Source organism: Crocodylus siamensis, chromosome 9, assembly GCF_052110815.1.
Source record: "Crocodylus siamensis isolate JL-2025a chromosome 9, ASM5211081v1, whole genome shotgun sequence".
Taxonomy (NCBI): Eukaryota; Metazoa; Chordata; order Crocodylia; family Crocodylidae; genus Crocodylus; species Crocodylus siamensis.
The window spans coordinates 35933175-35953957 of record NC_143403.1 but is presented as its reverse complement, the minus strand read 5'-3'; the positions used below and the strand labels follow the sequence as shown (position 1 = coordinate 35953957).

The following is a 20783-nucleotide window of genomic DNA, read 5'->3' as shown; positions in this document are numbered from 1 at the left end:
GGCTAGGCAAGGCCTCCCCACAATGAAGCCATGTTGCCTCTCTCTCAGAATGTTGCCTTTCGTTAGCCTGGTGTTGATGGTTTGTTTTAATGATTTTTTACAATATCTTTCCACGGATTGAGGTCAAACTGATTGGCCTGTATTTCCCTGGATCTTCTTTCCTTCCTTTCTTGAAGATAGGCATCCCATTGGCCCTCTTCTGATCTTCTGGAACGTCTCCTGAGCATCACAAGTTGTCAAATATCCTCACCATTGGTGATGCTAAGATGTCAGCCAACTCTTTTAGCACTCTTGAATGTATTCCATCCAGGCCAGCTGACTTTTGGATGTCCAGCCTCTTAAGCTGTTCTGTCACAAGATTGTCACCAATTGTAGGCATATGTTCACCCTCACCCTGCATCCTGTCAGGCAGGGTGATCCCCTTGGGCTGGTGGGAAATGGATGCAAAGTAATCATTGAGATTAGCTTTTTTCCTCGGTGTTAGCTGTCAGCCGCCCCTTTTGGTTCAGCAAGGGTCCAATGCTGTCCTTGTTGTTTTTTCCTATTTCCCACATATTTCTCAGGACATGGCACCTCTCTTACGAAAGCAGTGAAGTAATATAAAATTACTAATTATCATTTGTCTTGTGGTAGCCCCAAAAGACAACATGCACTATGAACTTTTTTCAGAGGCCCCAAAGATTATGGTTCCACTTCAGGAAGCCTCAGGGATGCAGGGGGGCAGTCAGGCAGGCCAAGGAGGAGATGGAGCTGGGACTGGCTTCCCGGATCAAGGATAACAAGAAGTCCTTTTTTAAATACATACGGGGCAAAAAGAAGGTTCTGGGTAATGTGGGGCCCCTGCAGGACATGCTAGGAAATTTGGTCGTCACACCAGACGACAAAGTCAACATATTTAATGATTTCTTTGCCTCCATTTTCCTAAGCAGGGACCGGAACAGTCACCCCCCCACTGGGCCCCCCTTAGGTCCCAGGGGAGGCACACCTAGGCCAAGGGTTAGTGAAGAACTAGTTAGGGAATTTCTGGAGGGACTGGATGCATTCAAATCAGCTGGTCCAGACGATCTCCACCCCAGAGTACTGAGGGAATTGGCTGAGGTCATTGTGGGAACCCTGGCAAGGCTTTACAAGCACTCGTGTTGCTCTGGTGTGGTGCTAGAGGACTGGAAGAGGGCCAATGTGGTTCCCATCTTCAAAAAGGGGAGGAAGGGGGACCCAGGAAACTATAGGCCAGTTAGTCTTGCCTCGATCCTGGGCAAGCTTTTTGAGAACATTATTCTGGCCCATATCAACGAGGGCCCAGCAGGGGAGATTATGCTTAGGGGCAGCCAACATGGATTCATTAGAGGCAGGTCCTGTCAGACCAACCTGGTAGCCTTCTATGACCAGATCACCAAATCCTTAGATGTAGGGGTAGCAGCGGACATAGTCTTTCTGGGCTTTCGGAAGGCCTTTGACACTGTCTCTCACCCCATTCTCATTAAGAAACTGGGGGACTGTGGTGTCGACACCCACACGGTCAAATGGGTTGCCAACTGGCTGGAGGGCTGCACCCAGAGAGTGGTGGTGGATGGGTCATTTTTGACCTGGAGGGATGTGGACAGTGGGGTCTCCCAGGGCTTGGTCCTCAGGCCTGCACTGTTCAACATCTTCATCAGTGATTTGGATGAGGGGGTAAAAAGCACCCTGTTCAAATTTGGCACTAAGATGTGGGGGGGAAGTGGGCACACCAGAAGGGAGGAATAGGCTACAATCGGATCTGGACAGGTTACAGGGGTGGGCAGATGAGAACAGGATGGGATTCAAAGTGATACACCTGGGGAGGAACAACTGGCACCATACCTACAGGTTGGAGAACTCCCTTCTCGTCAGTGCAGAGGCAGAAAAGGATCTTAGGGTCATCATTGACTCCAAGATGAACATGGGCCGGCAGTGTGGGGATGCAGTCAGGAAGGCCAACCGCACCTTGTCATGCATCCACAGATGCATCTCAAGCAGGTCCAAAGAGGTGATCCTCCCTCTCTATGCGGCACTGGTCAGGCCGCAGCTGGAGTACTGCGTCCAGTTCTGGGCATCGCACTTCAGGAGGGATGTGGACAACATGGAGAGGGTCCAGAGGAGGGCCACTCGCATGATCAGGGGACAACAGGGCAGGCCTTATGAGGACAGGCTACGGGACCTGAACCTGTTCAGCCTCCAGAAGAGAAGGCTGATGGGGGGTCTAGTGGCCTGTTACAAACTAGTCAGAGGGGACCAGCAGGCATCGGGGGAGTCACTGTTCCCCCGAGCACCACCAGCAGTGACCAGGAATAATGGTCACAAGCTGGCAGAGGGTAGATTTAGGCTAGATATCAGGAGGCACTACTTCACGGTCAGGGTGGCTAGCATCTGGAACCAACTTCGAAGCTAAGTGGTGCTGGCTCCTACCCTGGCGGTCTTTAAGAGGAGGCTAGATGTACACCTTGCTGGGGTCATTTGATCCCAGTACTCTTTCCTGCCATGGCAGGGGGTTGGACTAGATGATCTGCTCAGGTCCCTTCCAACCCTAGAAACTATGAAACTAAGCCACTTAAACACATGCTTAAATCCTCCTCTGTTCAGAACAGCATGTTGAAAAACACAAGTTCCACTGTTTCACAAAGGAAGACAGTGCTGAATTTCTAACTGACCCCAATGGAGTTCAAGTTAAGGGTGTGATCAAGCATTGTCCAGAATTGGGATCATTTCTTGAACTGAGGCCCAGCTATGGAGTTGTGTCAGCCAACAGGAAACCTTAGTCACATGTTGATTTAAAAGCAGTTACAGATAAGATCTCTGAAGACGGCAAATAGAAGTTGGGTAACAGTCTGAGTGCCACACCAGAAAACCCATTTGAAGGTGTTGCCCTGTTTACCTCACAAGTTAATGGAAAATTCAATCCATTTGCTGTACTACCCCTGGCTGTCTTTTGGGCTCATACTAAACCTTTAACCTGCTTTTACAGGAGGAGGGTTGTTTCATACTGTGCTGCATTGTTCTGTGTGTGGGCTGACAGTGCATCACAGTGCATAACTTGCAGAAAGGCTAAAGCACGCTTAACTCACATGAGCAATCCCACCGAGGGGGAGGAGCTTACTTATGTGAATACATATTTACCAGTGGCTGCAGAGGTCACAGTCTACCTCATAAAATCCTATGTAGTGCAAAGGCGGCTGTGCCAGCATGGTCATTTTCGTTCTTTGGAGCATCCCAAATCACTCACACACCTGTGAATGATCCAGAGTCTAGATGTACAGCTGCAGGTTTTCAGGCTTTCAGGTGGGGCTGATGAAAATCCCAAAATGCTCAATTCTAGACTCTGAAATTCCGTTGCCTTCAGACACAGTGGCTGCATATGCCAAAGAACAGAAGTGATGGACATGCACCGGAAGGAACACAGTTCTGACGGCACCCTTTTTCTCCCTTTCAGGTGAAATACTTAGCTGTCATTAATAAAAGGTTGTGATTAATCAAACATCAACTATGGGCTGTTCTGTTATGTGTTGAGCACTGTGGTCCTAATGCACACTTAACTTGGACAGTTTCACTGAAGATCAAAAGCAACAGGACTGCTTAGGTTCTTGCATTTAAGCATTTCTCCACTTTACAGGGTCAGTGCCAGAACCCTAGCCCTAAAGAGATGGGAGCCAACACTGGTAGGTTTACTGTCACCAGGCAGTTGGGGGTTTTGTTCAGCAGCTTTCACTAAAATTGAACCCAAATTTAGGGGAAAGAGGAAGTTAAATTCAACAAATCAGATCTTTTAACCAGAAAACTGTATTATGGACATCGCTAACATGTTGAATTCTTAAGTAGCAAGTGTGCTTAGGACCACTGAAGAATCCAGCTTTATGGCTATTCATTTCAACTTGTACCACAAATACAGATTTGTGTTTTATAAAACCCATATGGGAAATGGGTTTCCATCTGCCTAACATAGTGGTTCCCAGCTGTTGAAAGAGGGAGAAATGCGAAGGGTTGCAAACTTCTTTGCTCTCTGATTATGAGATCTCCTTGTAGCAGGCAAACAAATACAACTGGTGTTGAGTATTGTGAACCTTTAAGCAGTACCATGTGAAACAACAGGAGTACTTGATGAGGACACTGTTTACTATCCAGGCATGTTTATGAGCTGGAAGAGCTGTGCTTTTCTCAGCCAGCATCACTTCAGATTCATAGGAACATGCCATCTTGCCAACAGAAAGGGAAAATGCAACAGGTACTTGCTGGTGTAGGGGAGAGGCTGCAGTTGCTTGAATAATTGAATATATTGAATAATTTGCAGCACCCAGAAAGGTAGCAGGGGGTTTCCTGTTAGAAAACCACTCAGCACTATATAAAATTATGGGCTCTAGGAAGGTGTGCCCAAGAAAAGGGCTGCCTTGATGCATATCACTTTTCTATCATGTTACTATCCTTGGCTTGGCCTGGGGGAGTGCTACTGAGATGCCCTTAGAAAGCTGAATCATATATATATGATTAAGCATGCTTTAGCCTTTCTGCAGGTTATGCACTGTGAATCATTATATATATATATATATATAAAGCTTGTGGCCTACTCAGCATCTTGAGACCTTTCTGGGTGCTTGACCTAAGGCTAACAAATATGTCTTGGCCCACAGAAGGGTCCACTGCCCAAAGACAGCCCTTCCATGTGACAAACTCTTTCTTGACATGCTGAGATGTTCCCATCATATCCTAGGTAAAGTCAGCTGGTACCCACCAAGCCTGCCCTGCCCTGTACTGGCATCAGTATATTTATTTCCAAACTAACCTTTTTTAGGATGTGGAAAAAGCTCCTTTTGACAATTTTACGATAAAAGCTCTTTTAGTTAAAGTTGCTTGGTCTTGTATGTAGGTAATTGTCATTAGGAACAATTGCTGCTGAGGCACACCTAAACCCAGTGACTTCAGTCTGACACTGTTAATGGGTTCAGGCACCCTGCAGTGTGTAACAGACCTCTCCCCACAAACACTGCATGTTTGGGCAAGCCTGTAATAAACCAAGCAACATGACGGTCATCAACCTTTGTTACCATTCCATGTCAGAAAGAATGGTGCAGCTGAATAGAAGATACTGCATCTGATCAGACATTAATATAAAATCCATTATGCTCTGCGCAACAGACAATACTACTGGATACTCTTGAGGATGGCACAAACTCTACACCCAGGCAAACTATGCAACACAAAATGTCTTCCTGAGCCATGAGGCAATCAACTGACTTCCTGCAGATGAGTTATCCCACTATTTGTTTGCGTAATTATTGCACCATTAATGAAAACCAAACTAGAACCCCAAAAGGGAATACAACTTTATAGGGCTCAAAGTGCCCTATGTGAGCTGGGTCTAACAAACAGAACTACCCTCCCCCTGCAATGTACCAGGCTAAGCTTCACAGGGTATCCTTGAGGAAAAAGCAGACAGAGACTACTCATAAGTATGGCGCAGACAAAATTTATTACCAAGCTAAATTTCACTTCCGCAAAAACCCATCAACTTACACCACACACAGTTAGAAACAGCTTTATTTTAGCACACTGATATTTAAGCAACAGGCATCAATTTTTCCCAGGAAGTCTAAATTGCACAAGAAAGTCTCTGTTAAAGCAGTGCAGGATCCAAGGAGCTGAAGCATGGCTGGCAATTCCAGGCGCTGGCTGAGGAGTGAAGGTGAGTGGTATGATGCAACCCTGGTGTAGTGAAATAGCCGGATAGTAGGATGCGCTTGTTGTCGGCCTGATTCACAACACCAGCTGCAGCAACAATACCTTATGCCATCCTGTAACTCCAGGGCTCACATCCACTTCTGTCAACAGCTTCTTGTTAGTCTGGAGCAGAACAGCACGATGCCTTTCTGCAGACATGCATTCCAGCAAAACCCTCTTTGCTCGCAGTTCAATAGTGGAACTCTCCCTGCAGCTATTGCATCCCTAGTCCTTGAGTTGTCATCTTACTCCTCCACACCTCCAGCTGCTCAGTCATTTCCTACAAGATCAAAGGAGCTTCTAGAGCAGCTAGTGAGCAGTCTTTGTTGTAGAGGGAATTTCAGCTGACACCCTTCTCAGGGGAGAGCCTATCATTTGCACTGGCACAGCCTAAGGAACAAAGCCCTGCCACATGCCAGCATCTATCCACATTAGTGGCAATCCATGAGCATCAAACTGACTGAAAAACACCATCACAGTAGAACTCCATTCACCAGCTCAATGATGACCAGCCCACCCACTTTTTTGGGATGGCTGCCAGGGAAGAGAGTCAGGCCAGTGCATTTTAACTGCTCTAATCAAGGAATAAATGCCATGCTTCATCATTTAAGCAGCATGTCCAGTAGAATGAGCTTCTAGTCACAGTTAAGAAATGCCAACAAAATTCCTGCTCCAGGACCCCTGTTCATTTCAGACTGATCCCTTGGTCCATTATGGTTTCTAAAAAGTGAAGCAAACCTTAATCCCATTAAACAGGAGTCATTTCAATACTTTATAGGCTGCTTTGTTTTTAAACTTCTTGCAGATCAGTATATTCCTATGAGTTCTCAACAATCAAGGGGAATGCTTATTGACATGCTCCCATCTTCAGTTAGTAGGAAGTCTACTGCTCTGCAATGAAGCAGCATTGCATTACAATAATACATGTGCCACTGCAGGATCTGATTTTGGAAAATATACTTTACAGAGCAGTAGCATATATCTGAAATTGCAGGAAAGTCTGAAAAAAGAGAAAACAGTGTTATTCAGCCAGTTCCTGGATAAGCTACAGGGTAGACGCATGTGGTCTAATTTTCACATCCATCTCTCCACCCACCCTGATACCATGGTGATCAGAATAACAACCTGAAGAGAGAAACAGAATTAAATAGTGCCTCCCATTTCAGTATTCTCCAGGAACCTCATACACTCCAACAATGTTAAAAGAAAAATAACAATAAATCTCTCTCACACTTCAGTCTCAGTCTACAGGGGAATACGTTGATTGGTTAAAAAGAAGGGGGCTTGTATCATTTCAAAAATTTGAAAATTTTTCATTTCACTCTGTAAGCTACAAGCTCTGCAGTGTCTTGTATGTCCTGCATGTGTTAAAGTTCCACAGTGTAGGCCCAGCTCCTGCAGAAGCTCTGACTCCTGCGCCCCAAGGCCTAAACCTACCAGGTGAGGTTTTCAATAATGGAACTGAAATGAGTATTCAGCAGAGTCAGAAACCAGGTCTTTACAAGAAACAGAAGCTTCCACACACAGATTGTGTGAACAACCTATCCCTAGTGCCTAGGGAAGAACCTATCCCTAGTGAGTCCCTGGGCTCAAATAGCAATAGGAAAAGCTGAAGTAGGAATCTAGTTTTGATCTGTCTTGTGTGTAGTTTTTGGCATTTCCTGAGCATCAGACCAGTCTGGTAAATATTTTAGGAACACCCCAGATTTAAAAAAAAAAAAAAAAAAAAAAGGGACAATTGTAAGATTTTATTTTTCATTCTTTATCCATGAAAAAGGAGGACAGGAAAGAGAAATGGGACATGATGGGCTGCCTAGAGAGAAGCTGGTTCCATCTGACAAGATATCACGTTTAACTGCAGCTGCTTCATGACAGATTTCAGGATGCAAGAAAGGCAGGCTTCATTTTGCTGATACATTTTGCAACTCTCTCAGAAGCAGACAGACATGTGTGCTTTAAATAAGCATTTGTCCTCTTGTGACCAAGTCACAGGCTATTCTTAAGATTGCTATGCCTCTTGCAGCACCTGTGGGTTGGACTCATCTCAGTTGCACTGGTATAGGGCCAGCCTAATACACTCCTATACACCTGCACTAGATCCTTGCATTCAGCAGAGCTGAACAAGCAGACCTGGTAGGATCTACTGTCAACACATCCAGTTCCACATAACAAAAAAGCTAACACCCAGGAATGGGGAAGAAGCAATGACACCTCCCAATCTGGCTCTGCCCCAGGTGTGTGGGGTAGTTTCACTTGGCCAGTGTGGGGAAAGATTCTTGCAAGGATCTCGCAGCACCCTGCTTGAGAACCACTGACTTAAATACTAAGGTGATGTCAACATGAGCATCACTGCTCAAACTGATCTGAAAACAAATACTGGACCCAGGCAAACACTGTTAAATGTCACTGGGAGCCCTTAGAAAGAAATCCTGAGAATATATTTTAATAGATTTTCTGTTCGTTGGCACCAGACGAAATTCTCACAAAGGTTGGCTGTACTGCTTTTCATCCTCCTTATGCAAAGGTTTCTACTTATACCCCAGGGCTAATCCCTTTACAGTTCTAGGAAAGACAGTTAAAACATGATGGTCAGAGGGTTAGCCACAAGCTGGGTGCTACCAGCCAAAGGGAAAACTGCAGGCCAGAGACTGCAAAAGTCAGGAATCAGTTGCAGTTTACAGTACGTAGCAAACACAAACTACAGTATAATTCAAAGAAAGAATACAGAAGAAACCCCAAAAAACAAGATTCAATTCCTGACTGATCATTATACTGGGCAGGTAAAACATACTAACAGTATACTCTGAACATTTCTAACTTCCTGCTGAAAAATCTCCGCTCTATGTAATTATTAAGCCTCCAACCTCCCTCTGCAAAAATGAGGCTACAAAAGAGTCTATCAACTTGGCCACTTACAAAGCCATCTATTTAATTCCACTGTAAATCTAGGATAACAGATGGCACAAGCCATTTATTCATGAACGTTAAACCCACAAAACTTTAAGAACAGTTACACTGAAGACAAAGATATTAACAGCTGTTTCGCTAGAGAAGCTATAACCGAAATGTAAATATATCAGACAACACCTTCCTACTAAATAGCTGAGCTTTCCATTACACACACAATCATGTCTGCTTTTCTTCCAGCTTTTTCTCCTATCTAGAGCAGGTAAGAGTGAGTTGCATTTGATTGCATCTTGTTAGAGGTCAATGAAACTGTTATCTTAAATTTGCCTGGAACTTCTTTATTATAGGGCATGTACCTGGGAGCCAGAGACACCATAATTGCATTTTTATGTCCCACCTTTAGTTTGCAGCTAAAAATACTGCAAATCTTTTTCTTTTTTAATTTTTATGCAAAGTGAATATATTATGGATTCATTAGGACAAATGCTTTTTCAGATATTAAGACACATAGTCCCATTGACTTCAGTGGAATTTCACTAAGAGTTTTAGCAGCAGATAATTTGGTTCACTAAGAGAAAAAACCCATAAATCTTCAATCACAATTTAACAGCTCTATTTCAGAGTATAACCATCTTTACAGGAATATGGTTGGCAACATCAAGAATTTCAAATAGTTTAGCGAGTCTTTTTTTTTTCTAGTTTAAACTAAGGACCTTCACATAACAAGGTTTCCTAGAAAATTACTAGCATTATTCTCCTGGCTTATGTCTTACCATACTACCTCAATGCTCCAGAACCTACTCTTAGAGATGTGATGAGCGTTTAATTTGCTAGCCACCATCCCAGCTAAGTCACTGTGTTAACATACTGACATTTAAGACCATTTCATCTCAATTTGTCGGGCCAGGCCTTTTGTTGCAGTTGCCCCCAGTGTCAACAGGCATGAAGTTTACCAGAATAGTGAGTAGGCAGGTCATCATAATTACATATGGAACAATGGTGGGTTCTTGTCCAGGGAGGACTGAAACTGCTCCTTTGCAAATCACAAGTTAGAAACATAAAAGAAAGAGATGAAAAAGGTTATTAAGTCATCACACCACCCCTGTGGCCATATAGGATTGCTGCCTACTGGACATCTATAGAATGGCAGATGTTAGAAAAATCATCATGCAACATGTATGACTCTAATCCACACCCAGGAACGTTTCAAGCTTCAACCAGCAGTGACTAGACCTCACCAACTGTATTGCCTTACCTTGGAAAAGATTGCCTTAAAGATGTTAGGCTGAGCAAAACACATAAAGATCAAGATAACAAATCTTGGTAAATAAACAGGCTCTGTTTGTGGACTGCAATTAGTCTTAGACTGAGAATAGATGAAAAACATTTCCTACTCCCATCCCCTTTTTAAAGGATCATAGTGACCATGATAGTGAAGGCAGTGGAGACTAAAAATTGTCAACCATTGTGTGCATGAAGTCTTTCAAAAAATGATTTCCATGCCCTTACTGCAAGGACATAGGAAAAAGTATCCTGCATACACAGCCCTGATTATCTGCCAGCTTTTTGCAAGAGCAGAGTTCTCCTGGGGTGAGCCAAGCCCAATAAACTGAGATTCAAGCTGGACTACAAAGCCCAGGTCTCCAAGGGAGAAGGACCAAAGCTGCAGGTGCGCTAAAAACTTCAGACCCTGGAGAATAGAAGAGTTAGCGTTGAAATATGTCATTGGTGTATGGAGTAACTTATCTGTCATGGTGGATAGCTCCCTAGAATCAACTGGGACTCAAGTGCTCACAGATTCCAAGGCCTACACTATGACTTTTTTTAGCCAAAGTGCTTCATCCATAGAATTCACTTCTCCGGTCCATCTACCAGAGATGGACCACTAGAGCATAGTGGTAGACAATCCTATTTCATATTCAGCCTTTGATAACAATACAGGATAGGAGAAGGCAGGAGTTATAGCCATTAAATCATGAATGAAGCAGCTTGAAATTAACAAGTTTTAAACGTATCAGTTGTTTCAGTACCTGCTGATTTGAAACCGAGAGGTACTCAGAAGCCTCTGTGATGGGCAAGACAGGCAGATGCAAATAATAAGTTGCTTAACGGATCCTAGATCCTTCAATTTACATATTTAAAAAACACAAGTCCACTAGTAAAATAATGCAAGCTTAATAGCTAACCAGATTCGGGGGATGGCAATGCCAGTGGTGGCAGATGACAGAACAAGGAGCAATGCTCGCAAGTTGCAGCAAGGGAAGTTTAGGTTAGATATTAGGAAGAATTTTCTCAATAGGGAGGTAGTAAAACACGAACAGGTTACCCAGAGAGGTGGCAGAAGTCCATCCCTGGAGGTTTTCAAAACCTGGCTAGAAAAAGCTTTGGATGGGATGATCTAGTTGCAGACAGCCCTGCTTTGAGCAGGGGGTTGGACTAGATGACCTCCTGAGGTCCCTTCCAGCTCTAACTTTCTATGATTCTACAAATGCACAAACTAGAAAGATAAAAAACAGCTCAGAACAACCAAGCATAAGAACAAGCCTCCTGCTCTACCATGAAGGATGCACAAGGCAATTAGCCAGGGGGACGGAATTCCTCCAGGACAGGTTAACGGTGGAAGGGGAATTCTTGATCTCTTCAGATGAGGTCTCTAGAGTAAAGCAGCTCCAATCCTGCTGCTGCCAGATCCTGCCTCACAAAGGGCATGGTTACTAGAATCCTGTATGAGATATGAGGTTGAAAGAAAAGAAAACTAGGCATTCTTCTAGTGCGCTTGCCAACATACAGACAAGTGGTGAATGATAAAATTATAAAGAGTGGGGACTGGACTCCACCTGAAAAAGCATAACTGAAATAATTAAACAATTATTAAATGGCAAGCTTTCAAAAAGATGCCACATTCTTTTGATTAGTTTCCAGTGCTATGCTCTCTAGCTGATTAGACTAATTGGCAAAGCAAGCCATACCAGTAAATATACATGCCTATCAATCAAGCCAGAGATATCAGAGACGTGAATTTGGAGATTTTCACATTAAGTTAGTGATGACTCTTTTTATCATTAAATTGTGCTGCAGGGTACGTGCTGGCACATCAGATTACTCCAGTCATGATATCTAATCATGCATAGGTATCTCCCCACATCCTTCCTTACCTGTGCTGTCATCTAGTGCCTTCTCTTGTCCTCTCTTACACCTTCAGAGCAGAGAATGTATCCTACCCTCTGCTTTGTAAAGTGTCAAATATGTTTCTAGTGCTATCTACATGATTAATAATTATAACAGTCATCCTTCCAACTGGTTTGCACCCCACTACAGAATTCCCTGGGTTCAAATCACCCTTTGCATGCTGTCTCTTGGTTTCTCATCAAAGACTGACAAAATAGTGTACAATTTAGGGGTGATAAAAGGTCACTAGGAAAATCAAATAGTTCATATGTCATTCAAAAGAACAGTTACTCATGTGGTTACGTACCCCTTACATAACCAGGTTATAAATGTCTCAGACAATGTAATGCAATATGGTAACCAATTCTGCTCTTCCATGAACACTGAGATGTAAAAGCTGTTAATGGTCTGTGTGTCAACCACTTGGCTACTGGAAAGTCTCTCTGAAACAAAATTGTTTTGTTTGTGTGTTTCATATATAGTCTTGATATTCCAGAGATGGATGGTAGTTATAAGAGAGTAGCATGACAAAACAGTGGGGCACCAGCATCAAAAAGATTAAAGGCTGGTATTATTTCTACGTCATGTTTAACATGGACAGGCAATGACATATACTGAATACAGGAAGTTTCACATAATGCAATCCCTTGGCCTTCAAGCAAACCCGCTGCAGCCAAAATATCCAAATGTGGGTGCCAAAGATTAGGGCTGGCAATCTTAAGTCTTGACTGGCTAGAAAACAAAAATTCAGTAATAAAGCTCTTCTGTTTAAATCTAATACAATGTCATCCATCTCTGCAAATTACAACAGTTTCCATCTTCTTCCTGAAAAATCTCACTGATTCCTGCAAAAGGCTTAGTGGATTTACAACACTGCAACAACAGAATCTCATCCAGTATGTTTAAGCCTCCTCTGAAATGTCAGTTCATGCTTGATGTAGTTTAGCTGCATCAGATTAGATATAGATACAGATACCAAGTTATGTGCAAGAGAACCATGTAAAGTAAGCCAAATACAGTGTCTCTTCTATGTTATGCAACTTATTTTCAATTAAAATTTTTCTTTCTTTCCTTAAAAACACAAGTAGTTGAGGGTTCCCAGGATGTCTGGTTATTAACACTAACATTCAGTGAAACGGTACTGCCATTAAAGTATTTTCTGTATCACTTTCAGACTCTGTTATATAGTGTTGTATTTACCCGCTTAAAAGTACAAGCTAGCACACCTGTGCATTAACTAAATTAAGGATGTTTTTCTATGAAGCAATTTAAAGAAAATGAATAAAGAAAAAAAACTCCACAAATCAGTGAAAGTAAAAAGATGTCAAAACAAATATAAATCAAAGGAATTTATTTTCATCAACAAAAATACAGAATACAAAATGATACTGGGCCCACCCTCCTTTTGTACTAATATCAGCATGCGGATGTTACAGCTCTAAGTGAGAGTGCCTCTGCTAATTCATAAGGACCTCCATCTGCACCAGTCTTGCATTTGTGTCTCCTGATGTTCTGTAGGGGATCATTCCAGCAAACGTTATCAAGGCGCGAGCTTGGGATCGGAGTTGCTAAGAGATATTAAAAATAAATAAATGAATAGAGTGCTGTTACTTTCAATTGGATTCTCTTAATTTCCATTCAACAGTGAACAGTGGTTTTTACATATACAGATTTGTTTATTAAATATGGCCAATTCCAATACAAATATAATCTCAGTTTCATACTGTTCCTTGTCAGGAAATAATGCTTCCCCATACTGAGCAAGGAAATCCAATTATTTTCATTTGCAACCATCCAAAGCATGTTAAGTTGATCATTCATTTTTTTAAAAAAGCCCTACTGATATAAAACTTCCCTAGAAAAATCCCTTTCAGAAATACAGAGTATTATTCTACTTTAAGAACTGTCTTGAGATGATCACAATCACGTGATAGGTGCATCATTCTATAGAGTGTCTGAATCAAGTCCAAAATAAGCCTAAAAAGGCAAATAAATTACAGCCACTCTAATTAAACTGCCCCTCCTGCCACCCCAGACATGTGTAAAGATCCCCCTGGAGACTGTATCAGAGAAGCATGAGCTTTTGTAGGCAACAGCTTATTTTGTTAGATGCTAAGAACCCCATAGCAGCTGACGAAGTAGGTTGCTGCTTATGAAAGCTCATGCCTCTCTGAACCATTTAGTCTACAAGGTGCCACCCTGTTCTGCGCCTTCTCCCTGACTTCCACCTAACACAGCTAATCACCTCTCTACTTTAAACAATGAAAGTGAGCACATCAGACCTATGAAGGTGTTAAAAGTTACCATCACATACTGTAACACTGCATGTTTCACATCTTAAAAATTAAATATGTAAAAAAAACCCCAAACACACACACACCTAAATAACCTAAGACTGTAAAATTTTCTTCCTAGACAGATAGTATCCTTAAATTATCACACTGAAAGATCTTCATATTTAAAAACTTTATCAAAGGGGAACAAAACACTCCTTAATCCACTAAGTGGGAAATTGAGCAGACTGAATGACTAAATTTAGAACAGAAGTAAATCAGGATGCAGGGAATTACAATCTGAAGCATTACACAGTTGGAGTAAGTAGCATCTCTATACTCTGCCTGGGCAAGGCTATCTCTTTATAGCAGGGGTGGGAAATTATTTTGGGCAGAGGACTGCTTACTGAGTTTCGGGAAGCCATCAAGGGCCGCATGACAGGCAGCCCAGGGCAGATTAATTAATTTTCTAATTTTTTTAAGAGCCCCACTGGCCAGATAGAATGCCTTGGCAGGCTGCATCCGGCCCCCGGGGCCAAATTTTGCCCACCCCTGCTTTACAATATAATACTGAATAGATTATTTTTCCAGTGGAAACAGAACAGGTTACATGTAATTTAATACTGAGAGTACTACATCTGTTGACTCAACATGTTTAAAGGCAATGCAAAAACCCCAATATCTTAAATTTAAGAAAACCTGGATTGATGATGCTAAAATAAAACAATACTGATATGGTGATCATTTATGATGTAGATGTATGTCTAACTTTATGTCTAACTCCTCAGAAGCGAGCAGCATACTGACTTCTGCTAGGTTTTTGAAAGCAGGAGTATCAAACAAAGGACCCATGGTCCAGATACAGCCTAAGGAACTATTTCATCTAGCTCAATGGTAGTCTGATAGACTACTGAAAGTCGGGGGCCACAGCATGCTGCAGAAGCCTGAATCCTGATGGACATGGCCATCAGTGGCAGCCTCCCAGCTCTGTGTTGCTGTCTGAATGCAGCCCTTCAACGCTGCATGTTCCCTTCTCTGTGCCACTGCATTGCCCTGACTCCACAACACTGCACATCTCCAGCTTCTCACTGCTGCCCAGCCAGAGTCCCAAGCTGCTGCCCAAAGCCATAATGGTGTCTGGCCCCAGACCCACTAAAGTCACTGTTGGCCCCACAGAACTGGCCCAGGAGAAGCTTCCCCAGGGCAAATTTGACATTCCTGTTCTAAAGGGACAGTATTACACAGTACCACATGGCATCATTGCAATATGTATCATATTGATTGTGTAATGATCCTGTTGGACTGTCCCCAGAAATGTTTGCAAAGTGCCATGCTTCTTTGAGACAGACACAAAGCAAATAAGGCAAGACATTATTACCATGAAAATACTGGAGCTGGTGAGCAGCAAATAAATGCGTGGAACATTAAATAAGGGAGAAAAATTTCTTTAATATCAGTGCATACAAGATCATAGGAAAGCAGAGCTGAAAGGGACCTCATAAAACCATCCCAACCAAGTGTCTGTCCAATCTGCTCTCATTGCTCCCTTATAGCCCCTGACTCCAACAGAATCATAGCACACAATCAAATAGTGTAATTGAATACATCTTCTTATCTTTTCATTGCTTAAAATATTGGAACCAACCTACTATTCAAAACAAACAAACAAACAAACCAACCCACGAACAAGGAAAAGTCCACATCCTGAGCCCCAGCAGTCCTTCATCAGGAATGAATGGAAGTTTTCAGAGAAGGTTAAAGGAGGCCTGGAGGTGTAGGTATTCTCATGTCTGTAATTACTTAATGAACATCCAAGAAGAAATAAACCAAAACACAATGCAACTTTCACTGAAATAAGTCTGCAAATAAAAATAGCTCTTATTCCTTTCCAGTTCCTATTTTTGCCCTTCAGCTGTCCCAAAGAGTCACAACCAATAACCGGGGCAGGGGGGTGGAGGTGCATTGCCTGGCAGTGATGCTGCAACTGCTATTAAGACTGTACCTTCTTAGACTGTAAATTGCCTTGCAGCAATCTGTAGCTCACTAAATCTTGGCAAATGGACCAGGCCAGACTGCAGAGGGTTTTATTTCCTAATCTACAAAGCCAATTTGTGCACAAAAGGGCTCAAAGCACAACTACTGTGAATTCAATATAAAAAGCACAAAAATTGCCGTGACTAAAAATCTGGGTTTTTAAAAAATAAAATGCACCGTAAAAAATGACTTGCCTTTTAAGAGGGATTAGCAAATTCAGACATTATAATGAGTTTTTAATGGAAGTAAGACAAAAGAAAAAGTGGCTGCTGCATACATGCAGTGATGCTGATATTTTTCTAATACAGTCTCACTGCTGCCCAACCAAGGGTAGGTGACTGGGGCAGCAGCTTTTGTTGGGGGACTCAAAAGCAGCCACTACTGCCACCACAGCTGATCCCCTCTCTGCAACTGGCACAGCTGGAGCTTCCCTGGCTGTGGAGCTACACTACTATGTCTCTGCACATGCCTATGGTTTCTACTCAACCCCCTCTGATTATCAATGGAATACTCTCCAAGATAAGCAACCTAACAGTTCTGAGGTCAACAAAGCACATCAGAGAAGCAAATAAAGAGGACTGTACTATGTTCTTCTATATTATGCCTCTATTCTTTGCTGCATGAGGACACCACTGAAATCTGTCAAAAGTACTCCTTGTATCATTTCCTTTTCATTCTTCTAAAGAGAGACAGTATTTGTCCCCTACACATGAAGAAGTAAAAAGGCTCCAGAGGAACTCTGTTGAAAGCAAGTGCTAGATCTACAGATACCCATTGCCTCAGCATGGCTACCCAGCCCACACTCAGTTTGCCAGACTCCCTGGATAGCCAAGTTCCTGAAGACTTTCTCTGAGGATTTCAGCTATCTCAGCCACAGCTTGAGATAAGAAATTGGGTGGTACTCCTAGTGTACCAAGGAGCCTCATAATTGACTGCCTGGTGGGTTTGGCTTACATGCTGAGAGTTATGCCAGTAGTCAGATTCTGGGCCCAAAGCTTTGGTGACAACCTGGCAGCCTCCAGCTGCATTTTTGCACATTGTTGTGTTTGATGGTGTAAACTGCTCAGGAAGATGAGGGAATCCATTTTGGTTTGTGGTCTGTGATGGGGTGAGGGAGAGGGTGGAAGAGGTGCAGCTTCTTGTGAATTGTTCTGGATTTAACATCTATTACGACAGTTGCCTGCATTTGCAAGGAACTACATAGCTTGTCCCTTCCAGCTCCATGTTCTTATGCAGTTATATCACCCAGGCAATATAATTTAGGAGATGTACTCACTCGTATGAGGCTCTAACCAAACTACCAATCCTGTACCATGCAAGTGATTACAATGGCACAGTAACTGTAATCACACTGCATCCTCTGCAGCTTGATGGTAATGGCTACAGAATACTAATGCAGCAATGCCAACTCTTGCAAAGTTATCATGAGAGTCGCAATTTCTAAGTAAAATTAAGTCTCACTCATGATCTCAAGACAGAACTCTCAAATTTTTCGATTTTTTCTTCCGGCACATGTAAAGCAGCACCCAGCAAGCAAGTCTGCAGAGGGGAAGGGGTGGGGGAGAGGAAAGAGGAGTGAGCGCAGATTGAGACCCCCATGGTGTGGTAGGTAGTGGGGCAGGGGCTGGGATGAATGAGGTAGTAGGGTTGGGGCAGGTCATGTGACAGAGCCACAGGTGACTGACTTGTCCAGAAGTGTGTGGGGGAGGGGTGGCTCCCTGCCGCTGCGCACACCCCTGAGGGAGGCATGGGGGGCATAAGCCCTCCAGTTTTGTGCACAGGGCAGAAGCAAGCTGCCTGCTGGGGGCTGGGGTTCTGCACCTTGCTGCCTTTCCTCCAGGAACTGTACACTGGCCATGCTGTAAATCCTTTGCCCACCCAGCAGCAGGAAGCACAACATGACATCACGTGGCTCCCAGGGCAAAAGCAGCAGGGCCCCAGCTCGCAGCCCACCTCTTCCCTGCACACAAATCTGGGGGGCACATGCCCCCTTGCCTCCCCTGGGGGTGTGCGCAGCAACAGGGAGCTGTGTGCCCCCCATCCACAGCTCTGTTGCATGGCCTACCCCAGCCCCAGGATCCCATTCACCTCCGCCCCTGCTTCACTCCCTCCCTCACCATGCAGGCCTTGATCTGTCACCCACTTTCCCCTCCACAGACTTACCTGCTGGGCATCGTCTGTGACTGTGTGTGTCATTGGAAACTGCTAAATGAACAACAGTCCAGCAGATGTTATCCCAATCATAACAACTGGTAGAAATTTTTTTTTAAAGCATTATCAGTTGTAGTAATATAGCTTTTGTATAAATCGCTGACCTGTTAGACGTTAATAAGTAACTAATGGGATTTATAAACCAATAATCAATATATCTATATTGGTTTATACTTCAAAAATAGGTTCTCATGATTTGCACACCAAATCTCTTAATTTTTAAGAGTTTCTCTTGTTTTTTTTGACACAGTGGGGTTGGCAATGCTGTTAATGGAAACAAATCAGAAACAAGTAGTGCTTTTGCCTTTCAAAACCACTACTAATGTGATGTGCCACAAAGCTACTAGAAGCCATGCAACATTGTTTCATTCCTGAAAAATAAAACTGGAAAAGTCTTTAAAACAGGGGCAGGCAATTACTTTGGGCAGAGGGCCACTTACCCAGTTTTTGCAGGCTGGAGAGGGCCGCATGGATAGCCCCGCCCCTTGACAAGTGCCCCGCCCCCATGTCACCATCTTGGGACCAACGTCCCAGCACCAGTGAGGCCCAAAGTGGGGCACAAGCTGGCAGGGGTCTGTGGAGCTGGGCTGGGCTGCACCAGCAGGGAGAGGACCTCTGCTGCAGGCACTCGCAGCCCATGTGGGGCTGTCTGGAGCAGGCACAGGCAGCACCACACAGGCTGCAAACAGCTACAGCAAGGGGTGCTGGCTACAGGGTGAACGATGGGCCACTTTTCCCCATGCTCAGCACCAGCTTGTAACCTGGCCCCGCTGCCAGCCTGGGCTCCAAGCCAGCTCCGGGCTCACCTGTCAGCAGCAGCAGCTGCGGCCCCCCCCGCTTGCCATGCTGGGAAGTGTTGGCTGCTGCTGCCCGCCTGGAGCTCACATGCTGGGCAGCCCAGAGGCAACAATGGCAAACACTGCCCGGTGTGGCAAGCAGGGGGAAGGGGGGGTGCCACAGCTGCTGTCACCACACTCAGCCCCGATGGGCGAGGCCAGAGCCAGCACAGGGCCCAGGCTGGCAGTTGGGCCAGGTCACAAGCTGGTGCTGAGCATGAGCGGGGGGGGGAGAAGTGGCCCCTCCTCTGCCCCGTGGCTGGTGCTCCCTGCTGCAGCCACTCAGCCCACAGGGCTCAGGCAGCCTCATGAGGGCTGTGAGCGGCTGCAGTGCTGAGTGCCAGCTAGAGGGTGAGCAAGGGGTCACTTTCCCCCCACTGCCTGGCGTGGCAAGCTGTCGCCACACACAGCCCTGACGGGCAAGGCTAGAGCCAGCACGCACCCCAGGCTGGCAGCGGGGTCAGGTTACAAGGTGGTGCTGAGTGCGGGGGGAGGGGGAACAGGAGGAAAAATAGCCCCTCATCCAGCCCCTGCCCGGCGTTGCAGCTGCTCGTAGCCCACCTGGGGCTGCCTGTGCCTGCTCAGGACAGCCCTGCATGGGCTGCGAGTGGCTCCAGCAGGGGCACCAGCCACGGGGTGGCTGAAGGTCCACTTTCCTCTGCGCCAGGAAGGAGCCGAGGGAAAAGCTGAGCGCAGGGGGGAGGAGCAGCCCCTCCTCTGCCCTGTGGCTGGTGCTCCCTGTTGCAGCCACTCAGCCCACAGGGCACAGACAGCCTCATGAGGGCTGGGAGTGGCTGCAGTGCAGGGTGCCAGCCACAGGGCAAGTGAGGGGCCACTTTGCCCCCACCCACGCTTAGCTTTTCCCCGGGCTCCTTCCTTGCCTGGGGTCATTTTTGACAGGAACCAAGGGCAGATAAATATTAATTTTCTAAATTTTTTAGGGGCCCCGTGGGCTGGACAGAAGGCCGGATCCAGCCTGCGGGCCATATTTTGCCCACCCCTGCTTTAAAACAAGCAAAGTAAATCAGCAGCTCTCCACAGCTCGCATCCCAGAGGCTGACTTTAGACTGCTCTACAAGATGTTCAACAACTACACTGGGCTTCTTCTATGCAAAACCCTGTTAGCAAACAGCTGAACTTATCAATGATCAGCTGGACAGCCATAACTGTTCTATTCACACTGTGATGGAACCTGCTAAAATTATATCATCCATGGAGATGGCAGAAGGCAGAACCTGTAGTCCAGGCACAGCACTGTGAAGCACCAAGAACGTGCTACAGGAGAAGAAAAAGACTTAAAAGCAAGGCAATTCAGGGGTAACACTGGCATCTCTATGGTCTTAATCCAATTCTGTGAGTACAAACTACAGTACTCTTCTGCACAACAGAACAACTTAATAGTGAAAGGGCAGTGCAACTGTTAAACAACCATTTTTCCTTCTGCCAATCTAGATTAAAACTGTTGGTACCAGGCAGTATTACTTAATAAGCTACACTGACAGACTGTATAGCACAAAAGGTACACTTATATCTTATTAAAAAAAATTAAATAAGATTTAGAAGAGAGCAAATTTTATTTGGTTCTCATCAACATGAACATTTACAAGTCAAGACAAAGCTTCTCTAC

At 44.5% G+C, this 20783-nt stretch overlaps 1 protein-coding gene across 5 annotated transcripts in view; it reads right to left on the bottom strand.

Moving 5' to 3' along the window:
- Positions 1-13138: 13138 nt before the first annotated feature.
- The window catches only part of NUP93 (nucleoporin 93), a 152148-nt gene continuing 144503 nt past the window's right edge, over positions 13139-20783 (bottom strand). For all 5 annotated transcript variants that reach the window (XM_090062178.1, XM_090062177.1, XM_090062179.1 and 2 more), the window contains one exon: positions 13139-13370. In XM_090062178.1, coding sequence (XP_089918304.1) covers positions 13260-13370 — 111 coding nt within the window. In that variant the 3' untranslated portion in view covers positions 13139-13259. The remainder of the gene's footprint in view (positions 13371-20783) is intronic.